The sequence below is a fragment of the Canis aureus genome, chromosome 24, assembly GCF_053574225.1.
Source record: "Canis aureus isolate CA01 chromosome 24, VMU_Caureus_v.1.0, whole genome shotgun sequence".
NCBI lineage: Eukaryota > Metazoa > Chordata > Mammalia > Carnivora > Canidae > Canis > Canis aureus.
Window position 1 is genome coordinate 8,140,152 of NC_135634.1, and position 17,135 is coordinate 8,157,286.

The following is a 17,135-nucleotide window of genomic DNA, read 5'->3' on the forward strand; positions in this document are numbered from 1 at the left end:
TCCAGCTCTCTATGATTCTTCTTGGGGCAGATGTTAGCATGAAGAGAAAATACTTAGGCAGAACAAAGTGGCCTTTTCAGACATTTGAAAGGCAGTCTCATCACAAAGCAGTTAGTTTTATTCTTTGAGGTTTGGAAAGGTCAAGACCCAACCAGGGTTGAGTCCTGTGCTAAAGCCCTGAAATGAAAGGCAGGCTTCCCATTCAATATCAAAGATAGAACTGAGTGTGTTACTTGGGAGGAGCAGAGTTCCTCTTGCTGCAAATAGTCAAGCAGAAGCTGGAAGATCCCATTAGGGTAACTGCAAGTGGTTTGTCCTGAGAAGAAATTTGATTGAGGATTATCCCGGGTCCCTTGTATTTCCAGCATTCTAATGATCAAATAAAGGTGCACTATAGGGACACCTGGGTAGCTCAGTGGTTGAGTATCTCTGCCTTTGGGTCAGACCGTGATCCTGGAGTCCTGGGATCGAGTCCTGTATCAGGCTCCTTGCAGGGAGCCTGCTTCTCCCTCTGCCTATGTCTCTGCCTCTTTGTGTCTCTCATGAATAAATACATAAAAACTTTTTGTTTTAAATGTGCACTATAGACATGGAAATAGTATTTGCTTAACCGTTGTATTTAAACTTACTGTATATCACTGCTTTGTTTATTTTGAGTATTTTATCAAACCACAAAGATAATGGTTCATGGATGATGTTCTGTCATCCATACTTCAAACCATAATGTTATTAATAAAAAATCTATTCAGACCGAGACCACAAAAGTTCACTAAATGTTTATCTTTAGTTTAGTCAATATATCAAATTGCTGCAGTCGTAAACTTAAGTATATTTCTTTTAAACACCAAGCTCGGTTCAACAGAGTAAGTTGGTAATGTGCTTTATGAAAATAAAGTATTTCAAAAATGATTTGAATAATCTTTGGTCAAATGCTATCGAAATAATTGCAAAGATTTCATTCCATTGAGTACTATAAGTTGCAAATGAAGAAGTGAAGCAACAATTTCTAAAATGTTTAATTCCTTTCTTCTAAATAGCTCAAGAGTACCATTTCCCAAGTGCTTTCACTTTTTTTATTATTACGATAAATCCATACTTCACCTTTGTAGAGCTCTTTACATTTTTCAAGACATGTTGACATTCATGATTTTGTTTTCCTTCTCACAATTTATCGGGGAGGTAGGCAGTATGGCAGAGATTGCTGGTTCTTCTGAACGATCTGTTCCCACCTGATTTCAACAGAATTGGATTTGCTACACTTCCAGTTGCACAGCGGGACATAATTCCCAGGTTCCTTACACCATGTGACTGAGTAGCTCGGCCAAGGGGACCTGAGTGGAAAGGACCATGCAGCCCTCCAGGTCAGGCACTCATGAGCCACAGTCTTCCCCTTCCCTCTTTCTCTGTCACCGGATGAAATGGTCTACTACTTGCCCAGGAAATGCACAAAGGTCATTACCTGTCTGGGCAAGACATTTTCCCCTGTTCTTCCTCACTGCTTTAAACTCTTCCCCAGATTTGTGTGAGAAAGCAGACTATAAGTATTCAACTAAGACGAAAGAAAAAAGGGGACACCTGGGTGGCTAAGTGGGTTAAGCCTCAGACTCTTGCTTGAGAATCAGGGTCGTGAACTCAAGTCCCGCACTGAGCTCCATGCTGGGTGTGGAGCCTACTTAATAAAGAAAGAAAAAAGATATACTGAAATAGAGATTATTTTACATCTACATTAATTCCTTCATTAGAATTTATATCAATTATATTCTTCCTTATCAAGGGCTGAGATAACCACTAAACATTAAAAAAATAATATGATATTATTGTCTATGACCTCAAGGAGTCACAAAAGAGTAAACAATCCATGCTGCCTGTTGTTATTACATGATGGGAATATTTGTGTCAAGCCTCTGAAGGCTAAGTAATGGTGTATAGTGATCTTTCACACTACTTTTGTATCCAGAATATATCAAGGTAGAGTATATAAAAAGGAAATTATCTGTTGAAGTATCTATTTACCTTATCAACACATATCTTACTTATCCTATAGGTATACTTATCTGTTTAAGTATGGATTACAAGTATAATTTAGCAGTTTCCTGAGAAGATGTGGATCCTGGAGGACAGTGACTATGTATTTTTACTCACCCACTCTTATCCTCCCAATAGGCATGTATTCCATTCTCCTCCTACACCTCAACTTTCCTTCATGCCTTAAAAGATGACATTCATTGAAAGAAAGGCACATTTTGTACAGGTTAATTATAATAAAATTCTGGCTTAGAACAATCTTACTGTTTGAAAAATTAATATAACTCAGAAGGGTTCTATAAGCCAAAGCTATGACTAACTACATAGTCAGGTATACTGTTTTGCATTCATTCATTTTGTACTTAAGAAGTACGCATTGACATTATTCGAATGCTGAGTAGTTCGTATTTTCCCTCTTTTCTATTGACATTGCTAAACATTGCTATGATTTTGAAATTATTAGTCTTTTTTCCTATTCTTAAAATTTTTCTTGGATTTGACTGTAACCTTTAAAAAACGCGATGTTCAATCAGATATTCAAAGAAGAGTGAGTCAAGCGCCCTGGAAGATATTTTAACTATTTCTGATTAAACACACTAAGGAACTCAGTACTATTCTACAAAACACATTAACTTCCAACCAAGTTGATTTTTACATCTATGTACCAAATATATTTTAATGAGAGGAAAATTGGCAAAGTGCTTCCCAAAAGCATGTGGCATATACAATTTGAGCATGTATCTGGCAGATAAACTGCCTTCATTATTACTTGAGAAATGAAAAGTCATCCAGATGACAAAAGTCATGCTACTAAAGCCAGCCAGGAGACTTCCCCTACCTCCCATTCTGGAAACGTCTTCATAATATTGCACAGTGACTCTAATTTTTAATTGGTGGTTTTTACAATGGAATCATAAATCTGACGATGAACCTTAAATATTTACTGAAAATGTCAGATTCTGCTCCTTTATGCTTACTGATCTTTCTGGTTAGGATTTGGTACTTCCTGTCCCATTGGAAAGTGGCTAGAAAGATTGACAAAGAGAGTAAGAGCAAATCTTAGGAGCATCTGCTTATAAAAGCTATTAAATGGCCAGAAGCCACTTTCTGAGCACCTACCAAGGACATGGTGGCACTTTAGGATAGACGAAGTGAACATGGTTTCCTCACTGAAGGAATTGCCCAACCCAACCAGTAGAAAAGTGAAAGAAGGCAAATGGTTACATGAAGGAGGCCTGTGGTAGGAGGCATCAGAAATGAAGCACAGTGGGATTTCAGAGAAGGAAGAGATGGCAATCAGGTGTGGAGCCAAAGGGAATGCGTGAGCTGGTCATTGAAGGAAAGGTGGGATTTTTAATAAATAAAGGACTTTGTCTTGCTCACACATGATGATATAGCCTTGAGAATGCCCATCATGGCACACTGCAAGAAGCAAGGGCAGAGGCAAGGACATTAGGCAAGAGGCTATTCCAATGACCCAGGCAGAATCTGACAGGGACTTGGATCCGTGGCTGTAGATAAAAAAAAAAAAAAAAAAGTGGTTGGATTCTGGATACATTTTGAAGGTTAGATAGGGCTATAGAATTTGTTGATGGATGGAAAGTAAGATGTGAGAAAAAGGGAGGAGTTAAGGTTTCGGGCTAAGCCAACTGAAAGAGCAGAGTTGCTATAATGGAGATGAGAAGAACAAAGGTTTGCTTTTGGATGTGTTCAATATGGCGTGCCCATTGAGCATCTAAGTGGAGAAAGCAGTTGTCTCTCCAAGTCTGGAGCTCAGAGCACAAGTTCTGGCTAGAGACTCAAAACTTGGAATCATCAGGATCTAGAGTATTTCAAGAGTTCACTTGGAGTAAATCTAGTGAAGAGGCCCCTCGATGGAGCCCTGGGCCCTCTAACATCTACAGGCAAGGTGTGGAGAACACAGCAGTCACCAGTGAGCTGAGAGGGAAAGCAAGAAAGCCAAGTTGAGGAAATGTGTTGAGAAAAGAAAATAGTGTCTAGATATATGCCGCAGAGAAAGGAACTAAGACACGAGCATTGATTTGAATGCATGGCCTGCTCAATACCAGTTGTGTCTGTACCATCCATTAGTGTCCAAAGATTTCTGTTTTCGTCCCACCTCCTCATGTGAAAAGCAGTGTCTTTTCCCACAGGTTCCCTTACAAGCGTTTGCAAGACTCTCATGTGGGAGGTCCACACGTATCTTCAACTGGGTCCTGGTCCTCTCAGAAACCCATGGTCAGAACAAAAACTCAGAACAAAAACTCCGGGGCTGGAATCACAATCTCAGGCCTTCAGTGCAAGTTTTTCAGGGGATGTCAAGAATGACCTTCCCAGGGCTGTGAAGGCACAGCAGTCTCTCTTCAAGTCAAGAGAAAGGGTATGTCCTCTTTCTGGGTGATGCTCAGGTGAGCAAAGCAACGTGGGCTCCTAGAGCTCTGTGGGGGAAACCCTGCTTTTAGTTCTGTTTCTCCCTCTGTCTCTGTCCCTCTTTAGCTCTTTTACCCCCACACACAGACACACCTACACACACGGACTATTTTTTCAAGGTTTAGCTCAGTACCAGGACTCCAAAAGAACATGGAGGCCTCCATTTTGAGCAGAGCCCCCCATTATTCACCTTGCAGTTTGTTTGGCCTGCCTCCTGTCCTCCAGGCCATCAGACCATGATTATTGAATGGAGGCAGGGGAAGGGGAAAGTCTGGCTCGAATTCCCAGTAAGGGGTCTCCTTAGCCCACCTGTAAATTAGTGGCACAGAATGGGGCAGGGAAGAGGTGCTGGCCAGCTTCATCCTTCGTCATCATCAGATCCCCAAATGCAAAAGTATATGCTAGGGGTTTCGTGGCCTTGACAGCAATTTTCTAGGTCCTGGCTGAAATGTTCTATTACCAAAATCTGCAGCATATGTTTTATCTTTTCCAATAAGGTCAAAACTTCCCTACTTCCCTCTCCCTAACACATCCACTGAGAAAGAACACTGAAAATAGAAGGAAAATATCTCCTATGAAAAACTTAATATGCTTGATGACAAATGATCTCTTCACAGTATATAAGACTGACTGAATTCCAAACCAAAGAAATTTGAAAGCAAAATTAATATTTTACAGCATTTTGTTTGCAGCATCGGCAAAACCAAGTGTCCACCTGTTACTAATTTCTTATGAACACAAAGTCCACTCTGCTTCTGGGAAGGATGGTTAGTGTTTGTCAAGTTTTTTTGCGTAAACATACAAAAATATAACTGAAAAGTTCATCAGAGGGCCAAAAGTGGGAATAAGAATCCAAAGCCTGTTGACTATTCCAAATACCAGAGTTCCAGAAAGCTTCTACAGTCCCAACTCCTGATAAGTGAAATTATCATGAAAGTCACTGTAATAAAAATTGATGACTTTTGTATACATGCAGAGTTTATTACATGCACTCTAAAAACAGAACTTGTATGATTTAAATCTAAAGAAATGATTTTGTAAGGACACCTGGGTGGCTGTGGTTGAGCATCTGCCTTCGGTTCAGGGTGTGGTCCCAGAGTCCCATAATGGGGTCCCACATCGGGCTCCCCTCAAGAAGCCTGCTTCTCCCTCTGCCTATGTCTCTGCCTCTCTGTTTCTCTCGTGAATAAAGAAATAATATCTTTTTTTAAAAAAAGCAGTGATTTTTCAGGGATGGTCTATTAGGTCCTCCAGCTGGTCCACAAATATCTTATTTGTTTCTGGTATGAACTAAAATTTGCCTATGTTTTCTTCAGAAGAGGGGCCAGTTCTTCCCATAACTTTTCTATCACTAACCATGAACAGGTGACGTTGAGGGTCTTCTGATTCCTCAAAAAAATTTTTTTGACAGACTGAAAAAGTTTCCTACCATAGCTTTAAAGTATCTTAATGAAAAAATATATATCAATCTGAAATAACAAGTTTTTTGGTCCAACAAATCCGACATTCTTCTATGAGCTGTGGTAGCAAACCGAATCTGACATACAATCAAATTTAGCCATTACTGCAACACTAGCAGCAGCTCAGAGCGCTGTGTCACCTCAATAACCCAGAGCTGTCCTACCTCAATTATCTATGGCTTCAATTAAAAGTGTGTAGAAGTGGTTTTCATCTTGAATTCGTTCAAAATACGTGGCTTAATTCTCAATTTCAAATAGGTCTTCAGTAGGCTCACAAGTCACCAAAATACAGTACCAGAAGTTAGACATTTAAACATTTTTATTAAAATGTTTGCACATACACATAAAAAATCCTTTCTCTCCTGATACAAAACTGTACAAAATGTACCAACAACTGACATCATTATAAAGGAACCTGCAGATCAACGGGACCTAATCTTGAACACCAAGTGAAGGAGAAATAGGAGGAAGAATTATTTGAGAGACAACTTTATCATGGCTCATCAATAATGCCTGCTGTCAAAATGTATTAAGGCATCGCACAAGGGTGTCAACATCAGTTGTGTCAGGCTAATAATCTCATCTCTAAGGAATCCTGGAAGTTGGAGAAAGGGTCACGGAAATGCAGTTGTTGGAGGGCATACTCTAGATCGGCCCGTAGTCGTAGAAACAACTGTTTTTAGGGCTAGCTCTGTTTAAGATTGCATAAGGGGGTCTTCACACTCCTGATGATTAGTATGGTTGATGGATGCAGTTCTGCGTGCCACAGAAAGAACCTTGGAAGAGTTTAAGCCCGGCTCTCCAGGACATGCGATTCTGACACCTTTGAATTTGCTTCAGGTGTGCATGGGCCACACACGCAAAACAGATCTGATTGGATTAAACACTGAACTCCTGACATCTCCACAAACTCTAGCAGAGGGTCATGCTGTCTGCAAGGCTCCCTAACCTTGCAGTTTCTCTTGGCCACCCTCCTCAGTCTCCCCTTCCGGACTCTCAGGAAAGCGTCCCCTCCTTACCTGTAGGGCTTCCCCTACACCCAGAGAAGGGAGCTCCCCACCCCCTCGATTCCCAGCTGCTTGGCTTGCCAGGGCAGCCCCAGCGGCCCGGTTCCTCCCCCGGGAGCCTCCTCGGGTGGGTGGTCGAGGCTGGAGGCTGAGGCGCCCCGCGCCCCTGGCGTCCCGGGCCCCTCCCTCCCCGCGGGCCCTCCGCCTGGCCCCGAACTCACCAGGAGGAGGTTGTGCGCCACCAGGTACCCGAGCCGCGGGCTGCCCCGGACGCCGGGGGCCAGGCGCCCGGTGGCGTAGCCGTGCCAGGCCACCACGTAGGGGTTGTCGATGGTGATCCAGTACTTGACCTGGCCGCCGAAGTGGCGGAAGCAGAGCTCGGCGTAGTCCCTGAAGTGGTCGGCCAGCGCGCGGTGGGCCCAGCCGCCGTAGGCGTCCTGCAGGCGCTGGGGCAGGTCCCAGTGGTACAGGGTGACCACGGGCTGCACGCCCAGCTCCCGCAGCCGCTCCAGCAGCCGCCGGTAGTAGCGCAGCCCCTCGCGGTTGGGGGCGGCCGCGCTGCCGTTGGGGAGCACCCGCGCCCACGAGATGGAGAAGCGGTAGTGGGTGACCCCGAGCTCGCGCAGCCCCTCGGTGTCGCGGAAGACGTTGTTGTAGCCGTCGCTGGCCACGTCCCCGGTAGCGGGCGGGGACGGAGCCCGGGCGCCCGACGGCAGGCCGGCCGCGGGGGGCGCGCCGGGGGGCGCGGGGGGCCGGTGGGTGAAGGTGTCCCAGATGGACGCGCCCTTGCCGTGCTGCCGCCAGCCGCCCTCCGTCTGGTAGGCGGCGCTGCCCACGGCCCAGAGGAAGCCGTCGGGGAAGGTGTCGTGGAGGAGCCCGGCGGCCTCGGGAGCCGGAGGCTGCGCGAAGCGGGCCCAGGTCTGCGCCCCGTCGCCGGGCTCGGCGTGCAGCCGGCGGCCGCCCAGGGCCAGCAGCAGCAGCAGCAGCGGCGGCGGGGGCAGGGGCAGGGGCAGGGGCCCGGGCAGGGGCGGCGGCGGCCGCGGGCGGCGCGGCGGGGCGCGGGCGGGCATGCTGCGCGGGAGCCGGGCGCTGGGGCCGCGCCGCACCCCTTTATGCCCGCGCCCCGCCGCGCCGCCCGCCCCCGCCGCCGCCGCCGCTCCCCGCCGGGCCCCGCTGGCAATAATTACCTGCGAGGCGGCGCCGCCCCCCGCGTCGGCGGGGGCGCAGAGGGCGAGCGCGTCGGGACGTCGGAGCCCCCGCGCCCGTGCCTCCGCGCTCCCCGCCGGCCGCCGAGGGGCCTGGCGACGCCACCTGCCCTGCCCGTCCGCGCACCTGCGGGAGGAGCCGGGAGCCCGCGTCGGTCTGCGAGGGGCGCGGGGCGCGGGTTCTCGGGCTGCCCTCCCGGCTCTGCACCGGCCTTCTCCCCGCCCCCACTCGAGGCCCAAACAGTTCCACGCGGACATTGCTGGATCCGATTCGGAACCGCATGAGATCCTTTGAGGACGGCGAGGTGGGGAGGGAGAGCCCGGGGAGCGGGGGGCGGAGGGACGGGGGGGGGGGTCTTGGGTCCCCCGGGGGGCTCTAGGTAAGATGCTCCCCCTGGGGAGCCGCCTGCTGGAGAAGGGGTGGGTGGTCCGGCCCCAGGCCCCAGGCCGGAAAGCCTTCAAGGAAGAACAAGGAGCTTGGGGGGCCTTGACACTTTGCTTTACAATCCCTCATACTGTTACCTTCTTCTTTTTTTTATCTTTTTTTTTTTTTTTTTTTTTTTTTAATGTTTATGATAGTCACAGAGAGAGAGAGGCAGAGACACAGGCAGAGGGAGAAGCAGGCTCCATGCACCGGGAGCCCGATGTGGGATTCGATCCCGGGTCTCCAGGATCGCGCCCTGGGCCAAAGGCAGGCGCCAAACCGCTGCGCCACCCAGGGATCCCTTCTAACCACTTCAAACTAGTATTTGTTCTTGAGTTAGGCCTTGCAGAATTACTTGCCCATGGCCCAGAGGAAGGGGAAGGTGACGTTTCATGTCAGGACGGTTTTTGAGTTTCTTATTAAAAAAATAATGTGTTTTTAAAAAAGCACACACACAAAAACCAAAGTACCAAGGTTTCAACTTTGAAAAACTGTCATTCACCTTTTTTTATCCTTTTGCATCTGTTGTATGAGTAATCACGTTTTAGCCCTGAGCTCTGACTTAGCAACTAACTTATCTGTGCCACGCTGCGTTCGCAGCTGTGCCGGAGCTCGAGGTCCCCGGGTCCCACCACTGCCACCTGTGCTAAGAAGGGAAAGGGGTAGAAGGATTTAGACTAAGCAACCACTCCCACTCACTACAACAAAAGGGATTCATGATGTCAGAGAACCCTTTACACAGAAGTTGCAGAGAGACACAGTATCTGTTTGAGGGTGTGTGTAGACTATGAGTAACTGATGTACATCGGGGGCGGGGGGCGGGGGGGGGGGGGGAGCGGACAGCATGGGCCTCACCTTTGTGGGCTGGAGTGGAACAGTATCTTCCCCAGCCTTAGGAATCTCATCTGTAAAATGCAGGTGGCCATGTCCACCCTGCCATCTCAGAGGCCCATGAAATGCAAATGTAAAAATGTGCGCACAGATGACTCAGTCCTGGAAGCACAGACAAATGTAAGATCTTGCTAGTATCCTTCCCTCCCTCTCTGGTACCATGTGCCTCACTCTTGGCACACCTGCCCCCTTGTGCCAAGTGATGAAGATCCTCACCGAGGTACATCTGTTCTTGTCAAAGGATCATCCTTGTGCTGTTTCTTACGTAAAAGCAATAAAGGTTTAAATGTTGCAGGCGCAGGTGTTTTTATTGATTTATTTTAAATGTAAGCACAACAAATGTATTTCAGTATTTTATTAAATATTCCCAACTCCAGCTAGCATATATTATCATGATTAGTCAGATTAAGCCATCAGACTGAAACAAGACATATTGCTATTCTCTTACATGTGGCATTTACATTTTTCAATAAATGTGAAATAGCAAACAGTGACACTTCAGCAATTAAAAAAATTATGCCACACAACTACACGGGCACACTTGCTTCCAGCTAAATTAAAAAGCTCCTATGTCTGCATACTGGATCACATTTCCCTTCTAGAGCTGAAGACTACAGTATTTGCTGCACTGTAGCTTATTAAGTTTCAATTAGAAATGCTTCACGGGTCTCATGGAAAATAGCTTAGACTTAAGTGTTAGTTTATTGATGTATGGTCTGTTTGCTCAGGACAGATTTTATCTATTACTATTTTTATTTAGCCAACAGTTAAAAAAAGAGGTTTTTGTTTTCGTTTTGAGTGGTGATTAAAAAGAAAGACCCAGTTGACTAAATGCTCACATTTGAAGTTCATCTTTCCTAAGCTGGACATCAGAGCTTCAGCATTTGCAGAGATATTCCCAGGTGATAGTCCATTTCACCCAATGATGAAGATTCTTGATCATTGAAGTAAGTTTATTTCTGGAACTTGCTGTTTTTTGAGGTTCTGTTCGTGGTTATTAAATTCTGGATTCCTGAAGTGTGAATAACTGCAGGTATTGTTCCTCATTTGTTCAGTTTTATTTTGGTTCTCGTCTTTCATAGCCACCCTCAGATTCTACAATGTGGGTTTCATTCAATGATTTTGTTCCCTGGGTAAATAAGAGAGTCATTACTTGCTGTGCTTTGACTATGAAGGTGAAGTTATTGATGCATCAAGGGAAGGAAAATTTTTAAATTTATTTACTGACTTCTGTCATGGTGACGATTTTCAACAACCTGAATAAAGGTGGTCCTCAGGCTGCTCATCATCCACATTCTTTCTCTAGTCCCTACTCAGCAGAGTTTCTCCTATGTGCTCCCGGGACCACCAGAGCCCTCCCCGGCCAAAGTAGCAGAAGGAAGTCCACTGACCAACATGGGCCCCAACACAACACCAACCCCACAAGCTCCCAGCTCACCGGCTGGTGACATTCAGCCTCTATGGGGAGGTACTGAGAGCATCACCGACAATCTCTCTGACCAACAACCATGGGCAAAGTAACCCTGAGAAGCCTAAGACTTCGGATCATAGGTGACAGCCCCTACCTTCAAAGACAACACTGGATTGGAGAAACAGTGTAAAGGCTGCTGATAAAAAAAAAATACACTGTTGAGCGTTCACAAATGACACATGAGAGTTGTTACAGGAATTCAGAAGGAAGGGAAGTTATCTTCTTTTGACTTGGATGGAAAGGTTTCACAGAGAAATGTGACAATATCTGGGGTTGAAAGAGTAAAATTTGGTAAAGAGTAAAAAAAGATCTACAGGCAAGGATAATAGAGAAGCAAAATATGGAAGAAAAAAGCATTCTCAGTATATATGTATTAAAAACACCTATTTACGCAGAGCAATCTCTATTGAGGCTAAAGAGGCAGTTACAGACTGGAGATTTGGGCCAGAAATTTTGATACTGGGATGATGGATAAGATGAAGGTATTCAAAAAGAGACAACTAAAAGCCAAAGGCTGAGTGTTGGTATAGGTCTCCATCTATGGGGGTCAGGGGTGGAGTAAGAAAGGAGAAAAAGAGAAAATAGGACCGACAGCGAAGTGCAAATCCCGGGAGCATGTGTTTTTCAAGCTCAGGAAAGGACTTCAAAAAGGAGAGGTGATGAGGGCATCTGGGTGGTTCAGTGGTTGAGCATCTGTCTTCTGCTAAGGTCATGATCCCAGAGTTCTGGGGTCGAGTCCTGCATCCGGCTCCCCACAGGGAGCCTGCTTCTCTCTCTGCCTATGTCTCTGCCTCTCTCTCTAGAGGTGTCTCTCATAAATTAAAAAAAAAATCTTAAAAAAGATAGGTGATCAAATTTGTTGAGAAAAGACAACTGATCTAGAAATTAGATCACTTGCTGACTTTGGAAACAAATTTTATTGAAGCTGTAGAGGGGGCTCAATCAAGCCTGTCTGCCGTGTGAAGCATCCGTGAGAGTTTCTGGGAGTTGAGGAGTTAAGGCTATCAGTACAGATGCATCTGAGATGTTGGCCAGTGTGGAAGGAATGTGAGAAGATGGTCACTTGAGGCATTTGCATGGCAGAGAGAAAAGTTTTCAAGGTGAGGAACTCTGCCCTTGTTTGTGCTCAGAGGAGGAAAGCTCAAGGAGAAGGAGAATTGGGAGTCTGGGAGTTCATCTTTTTGATGAAGAATACAGCAGAAGCTGTGATCTTAAATAGATGGTTGTAGATGTTCAAGGTCCCAGCATATTAAATAGGGAGACACTAAAAAGACCACAAAAACAAGAGTGTGCAGCTGAAATGTTGAAAATGATGGAGAAGGCAGCATGAGCAAGTGCCTCAAAGAAGTTGACCAAAAGCTACTAAGAAGCAACAAAGGGAGTTCCATGAAGGATTCAAGATACTGGTAAGTGGGTTCCTGGGAAGCTGCAGCTCTGCTGAGCTCTACGGAGTTTTTGTTTTTGTTGTTGTGTTTAAGATTTTATTTATTTGTCAGACAGAGAGAGAGAGAGCACAAGCAGCAGGAGCTGCAGGCAGATGGAGAAGCAGACTCCCCGCGGAGCAGGGAGCCCAATGCAGGACTTGATCCCAGGATGCTAGGATCATGACCAGAGACAAAGTTAGATGCTTAACTGACTGAGCCACCCAGTAGTCTTTCTACAGAGTTAAAGTAGGTGATAGAGGCACTAGATTGGGCTCTGGCTACTTCTGCAGTCTGTGGAAAGTGAGCATTCCTGGATGGCTCCATCTCTTCTGAGCAAAGCAGGGAACCCAAGGGCTTGGATCCTGCACCTGCTTTCCCCCCCCCCCCCATGTCCTTCTAAGTGGCACTACTGTCTCCATTGCCCAGAACAAATTTATACCCCAACCAAACATGTCCTGACATGAAGCTCATGTCTAGAAGAAGGGAACATGGTCCCAGGGGCTTAGGGCATTGAATGGCCACAGTTGAGATGTCTCTACTCCCTTTCTCAAAACTACCCTCAAAATAAGAATAAGAGACATATCTGTTTCCAATGAAATTGAGGGAGGCTAGTACGTGGGAAGGAGATGAAGATAAAGGACTGATATGTGAAGTATCTGAGAGAGATAATATGTATGAAAAGCAAGATGATTTACCTGGCATCACTCCAGAAAGGCTGTGATACCTGGAAGAAACAGGCAGCTGGGACCTGAAAACAGGAATGATGAGATCCCAATTTTCTGCTCTTAGCACAGTCTGGCACTACCCATTCCCTAGCTCCATGGGTGAATGTATTCTCTCTGAAGAAATGGACCCAAAGAGGCTACAGCCTTGGGGACAGCACATATGGAGAAGAGCATGGGTGAGGTTTGAGGAAAGTAGATCAAGTTCTGTAAAGCAAGAGTGGGACCCCCTAACCTTCCCTAGGCTAGCTCCAGGACTCCATCAGAGCACCTGGCAATAAAGCTCCCTCTGTCACAAGCCCTGCCTATGCACATAAAGCTTCCAGACAGCCATTTAGTGACTCATCATCGGATATAAAAGAACAGTCAAGAAACACCAGATATATGAAGGAAAGCTCCTCATGCAAGAGTACGAAATTCTCAGTAATATTTTCAAGCAAGAGAAGGTATTGCATCTATGGTACAAGAACAGGAGAAGAATAAAAATAGGAACAATAGAGATGCAAAAGAGAACTCGTGGAAATTAAGAATATTGTACCAAAAGAAAAAAGAAAAAGAGATTCTAAATTTGGTAAAAGTATTGGGAAATAAGAAAATACCTTAAAAACTAGTACAAAAAATAAAGCATTAGAAAATAGGAAATAAAGACTCAGGAAAATTTAGGAGATCAAACATCCAACTTAAAGGAGTTCAAAAGAGAGAACAAACAGGAAATTCAGAATTGAAGCTCATGAAGTTCCAGGGAAATGGGTCTAAGCTGCCCTATCATAATAAAAGGCCCAAAGTAAGGCACATCATTGTGGAATTCCAGAATACCAGAGATAAAGATAAATTCCTGAAGCTTCAGCTTTAAACAAAAACAAAACAAAAAATACAAGAACCAAAGTAGCCCTGGATTTCTCAAGAGTAACATGAAAAATCAGAGAAAAATGATAACGGGCTTTCAGTTTTCTAAGGGAAACTTATTTTCAACCTAGAATCTTGTGTCCCACCAAACCAGTAATCAAGTGTGAGAGTCAAGTAGGCATTTTCAGATATCAAGGATCTTTTAAAAGGTGCTTTCAAATGCATCTTTCTTCTGAAGCTATAAAAATATGTACTCCACTAATACAAGGAAGTAAACAGAAAAGGCAGAAAACATGAATTGCATGAAACAGAGAGTAGAAAGCAGATGAAACATGAAGAGAATTTGTAGCATTGTGCAAAAGGAAGCCTCAGGATGCAGCCATTTAGAGCATAAGCATTCTAGACAGAAGCAGAAGAGAAGGCTTCAAGAGGATGTCCCCAGGAAATAAACAAGCATACAAAAGGAACAGATAGATATCTAATAAACCTCATTGAGAGATATTTTATAGGGTTTTAGGAGTAAGAAAACTTAGCCAGAAATTCAAAATAATGGATTTCATGTTTCTGATCTGACACGTAGATGGCTTGGAAGTCATCATGCCCATCCTTGCATCAAGAAAAAAACTTGAACAAACTGAAAATCAACTATTCTTCTTAGATGCATCAAAGACATGAGGTCACAGAACAAACTGTTGCTCCTCCAAACATAATAATAATAAATCTTATTACTATTAGGTAAGATAATAGAATCACAGCTTACCAGAGGTAGATACCCACAAATGGAGCCGATATAGCAGGAAAACTTTCAGCTGTAATCAATAGAAAACTGACAGTTCAGTGTGAACAAATTTAAGAATTAACTCTGAGGGGTCCCCCCACACTTCTGTGAAGTTTACCACCATGGGCCCTACCAAATTCTCACTGTTAAGATGGGAGAAAAAGCCTCTTATGCTTCTGGCAGGAAGGAGGGAAAAGTAACCATTCTGTTTTTTTTTTTTTAAGATTTTATTTATTTATTCATGATAGTCACAGAGAGAGAGAGAGAGGGGCAGAGACACAGGCAGAGGGAGAAGCAGGCTCCATGCACCGGGAGCCTGACGTGGGATTCGATCCCGGGTCTCCAGGATCGCGCCCTGGGCCAAAGGCAGGCGCCAAACCGCTGCGCCACCCAGGGATCCCGAAAAGTAACCATTCTGAAATAGCTCATACCTCTCAGTTCTTAACAAGGCCTGCTCTCAAGGGAAATTGCTTTACCAGAGCTAACCATCCTGGGGAGCAGGAAATACCCAACTCCAGCTCCTATTAGCCTTCAACATGGAGGAAGAGATATATCCAAGTCAGGTACAGTAATAGACTGAGACCCAATCATGGGGCTGCAGAATGATTCCCCTTCCCCTATACCTTACCACTACATCGAAGGACTCCTGTATGATAACAGGGAATTATAACCAAAAGAACTGTGAGCCTCAGACTCTATTTAAGACGTTTATAGAGAAATCCAAAGATGATACAAAGGAGAAACAAAAAACAAGGACACTGGAAGAAATTTTAGCTTCTGATACCACAGCTACAACAAACAGTAAATGCAGACTAATTCCTAGCCAGATAAACGTAAAACCTCACAATAAAACCTCTCTGTTCCTTTGACCACGCCAGCTTTCAGCAAAAAATTTCATACAAAACTGCATGCTAAAAGGCAAAAACAAACACAATCTAAAAAGACAAAGCAAGCATCAGAACCAGACTCAAAGAAAGAAAAAAAAATGACGTAATCCCTTCCTCAAGGGAAAAAAAGTTATATGATAAAGAAAATGTTATAGTATACTCTTCGGCTCAGCTGTGAATGAATTTTACTCATTTATAGCTTATATGAATATAATGGAGAAGTATGATGATAACTGTGTTTGGCAATTGTATAAATATTCAAGAGCAACTCCTTCTGCCCTTCTTCCACTTAAAAAAAATTAATTTTTAGGAAAGAGAGCAGATGGTACATACACATTATTTTCAAATATTGAGCTGAAGTACCAAGAAAAAAAACAGCTGAAAGAGTTGCAAGGGGCAAAATCGGGGGATTGGCATTTTTCAATAAAACATTTCAACATTATCTGTCATTTTAATTTGTATGCAAATTAAAGGAAGTATCATGTCAATAAATTTTGGTCCAAAGTGAGGAAGGACTATATCTTCTTAAGAGAAGAAAAGAAGAAAGGTGGGTGAAACTACGGAGAGATTTGGAGGCAGAGATAAAGATATAGACATATATTTTGAGGTGAGAGGCTGATGGGGAGCAGTCAGGGGAATGACATGAAACTCCAAACTAATGGTTTCTATCTTTTAATAGAACGGAAGGCTAGTTTAAGTGCTGAGAGCGAACAAGCTGGATGAGTATGAAAAAAAATAAAAGCCATGATGGTGAACTTCCTGAAGAATCAACAAAAGATGAGTAAAACATAACTGAACAGCAGAATTAAAGCTACACGGGATGCATTTTTAAAATAACTATCTATATAAACTGCATTTATCTCCAATACTTAATGCAGTATTTTAGATTGTCTAAATGTCTGTGCTTAAATTCACGATTCTATGACCTGTTTTTCACTGAGATGACAACATAGCTATTCTTTTCATACAATACAAAACTGAATTTGCTATTTCTTTGCATAAGGCCTTCCTCTGTTGTTGACTAGGACCAAGGGCAATGGTTCAGAGCTTGGATGGCCCAATTATCATCCCTCTGGTCCACTCAAAAGATTTCCACTCTGCCCCTGGCCAGGAGCGCTTGAAATTGATGTCCTGGGTCATCAGGGGTATTGGTAAAGCAGAAAGTAAATTAACTAGTTGGAATTTATTACCAGCATAGAAAAATGGCACAAAATGGATCACTTTCTTAGTGTAACTAATAAAATTTGGACATAGGCTCTGTACTCTTGACCAAGTGACAGCTGAGTTGCTGACACATCCTCAACCAACAGTCTTGATGTTGTACTCACACTATTTTGGCCATCTTTCTCTAAACAGAGAACCTGACAGTCTTATTTTTTTAGCAAGAACTTCTCTGTACCTTGGGCACTTTCATCTTTATAATTTTTTTCTATAGAATGAATTTTGTGATCCTAGCTTGGCTCCTTCTCCCTTGTGTTTACCATCCTCATCTGCCAGTCCTTGGCTCTCCATCCATCTCTCTCTGGACACCCTTCTTCTGAGAACTCGTCTGTTCCTAGGTTTCA

At 44.3% G+C, this 17,135-nt stretch overlaps 1 protein-coding gene and 1 long non-coding RNA gene across 3 annotated transcripts in view; both read right to left on the reverse strand.

The window, feature by feature from the left end:
- KL (klotho) overlaps window positions 1-7,992 on the reverse strand; it is a 46,057-nt gene extending 38,065 nt beyond the window's left edge. Inside the window, exon 1 of the mRNA XM_077868142.1 lies at window positions 7,144-7,992. Within this exon, the coding sequence (XP_077724268.1) occupies window positions 7,144-7,992 (849 nt within the window). The remainder of the gene's footprint in view (window positions 1-7,143) is intronic.
- A 1,752-nt stretch (window positions 7,993-9,744) lies between these two features.
- The window catches only part of LOC144296435 (uncharacterized), a 72,632-nt gene continuing 65,241 nt past the window's right edge, over window positions 9,745-17,135 (reverse strand). For both annotated transcript variants that reach the window (XR_013363555.1, XR_013363554.1), the window contains exon 4: window positions 9,745-10,571. This is a non-coding gene — a long non-coding RNA (uncharacterized LOC144296435). The remainder of the gene's footprint in view (window positions 10,572-17,135) is intronic.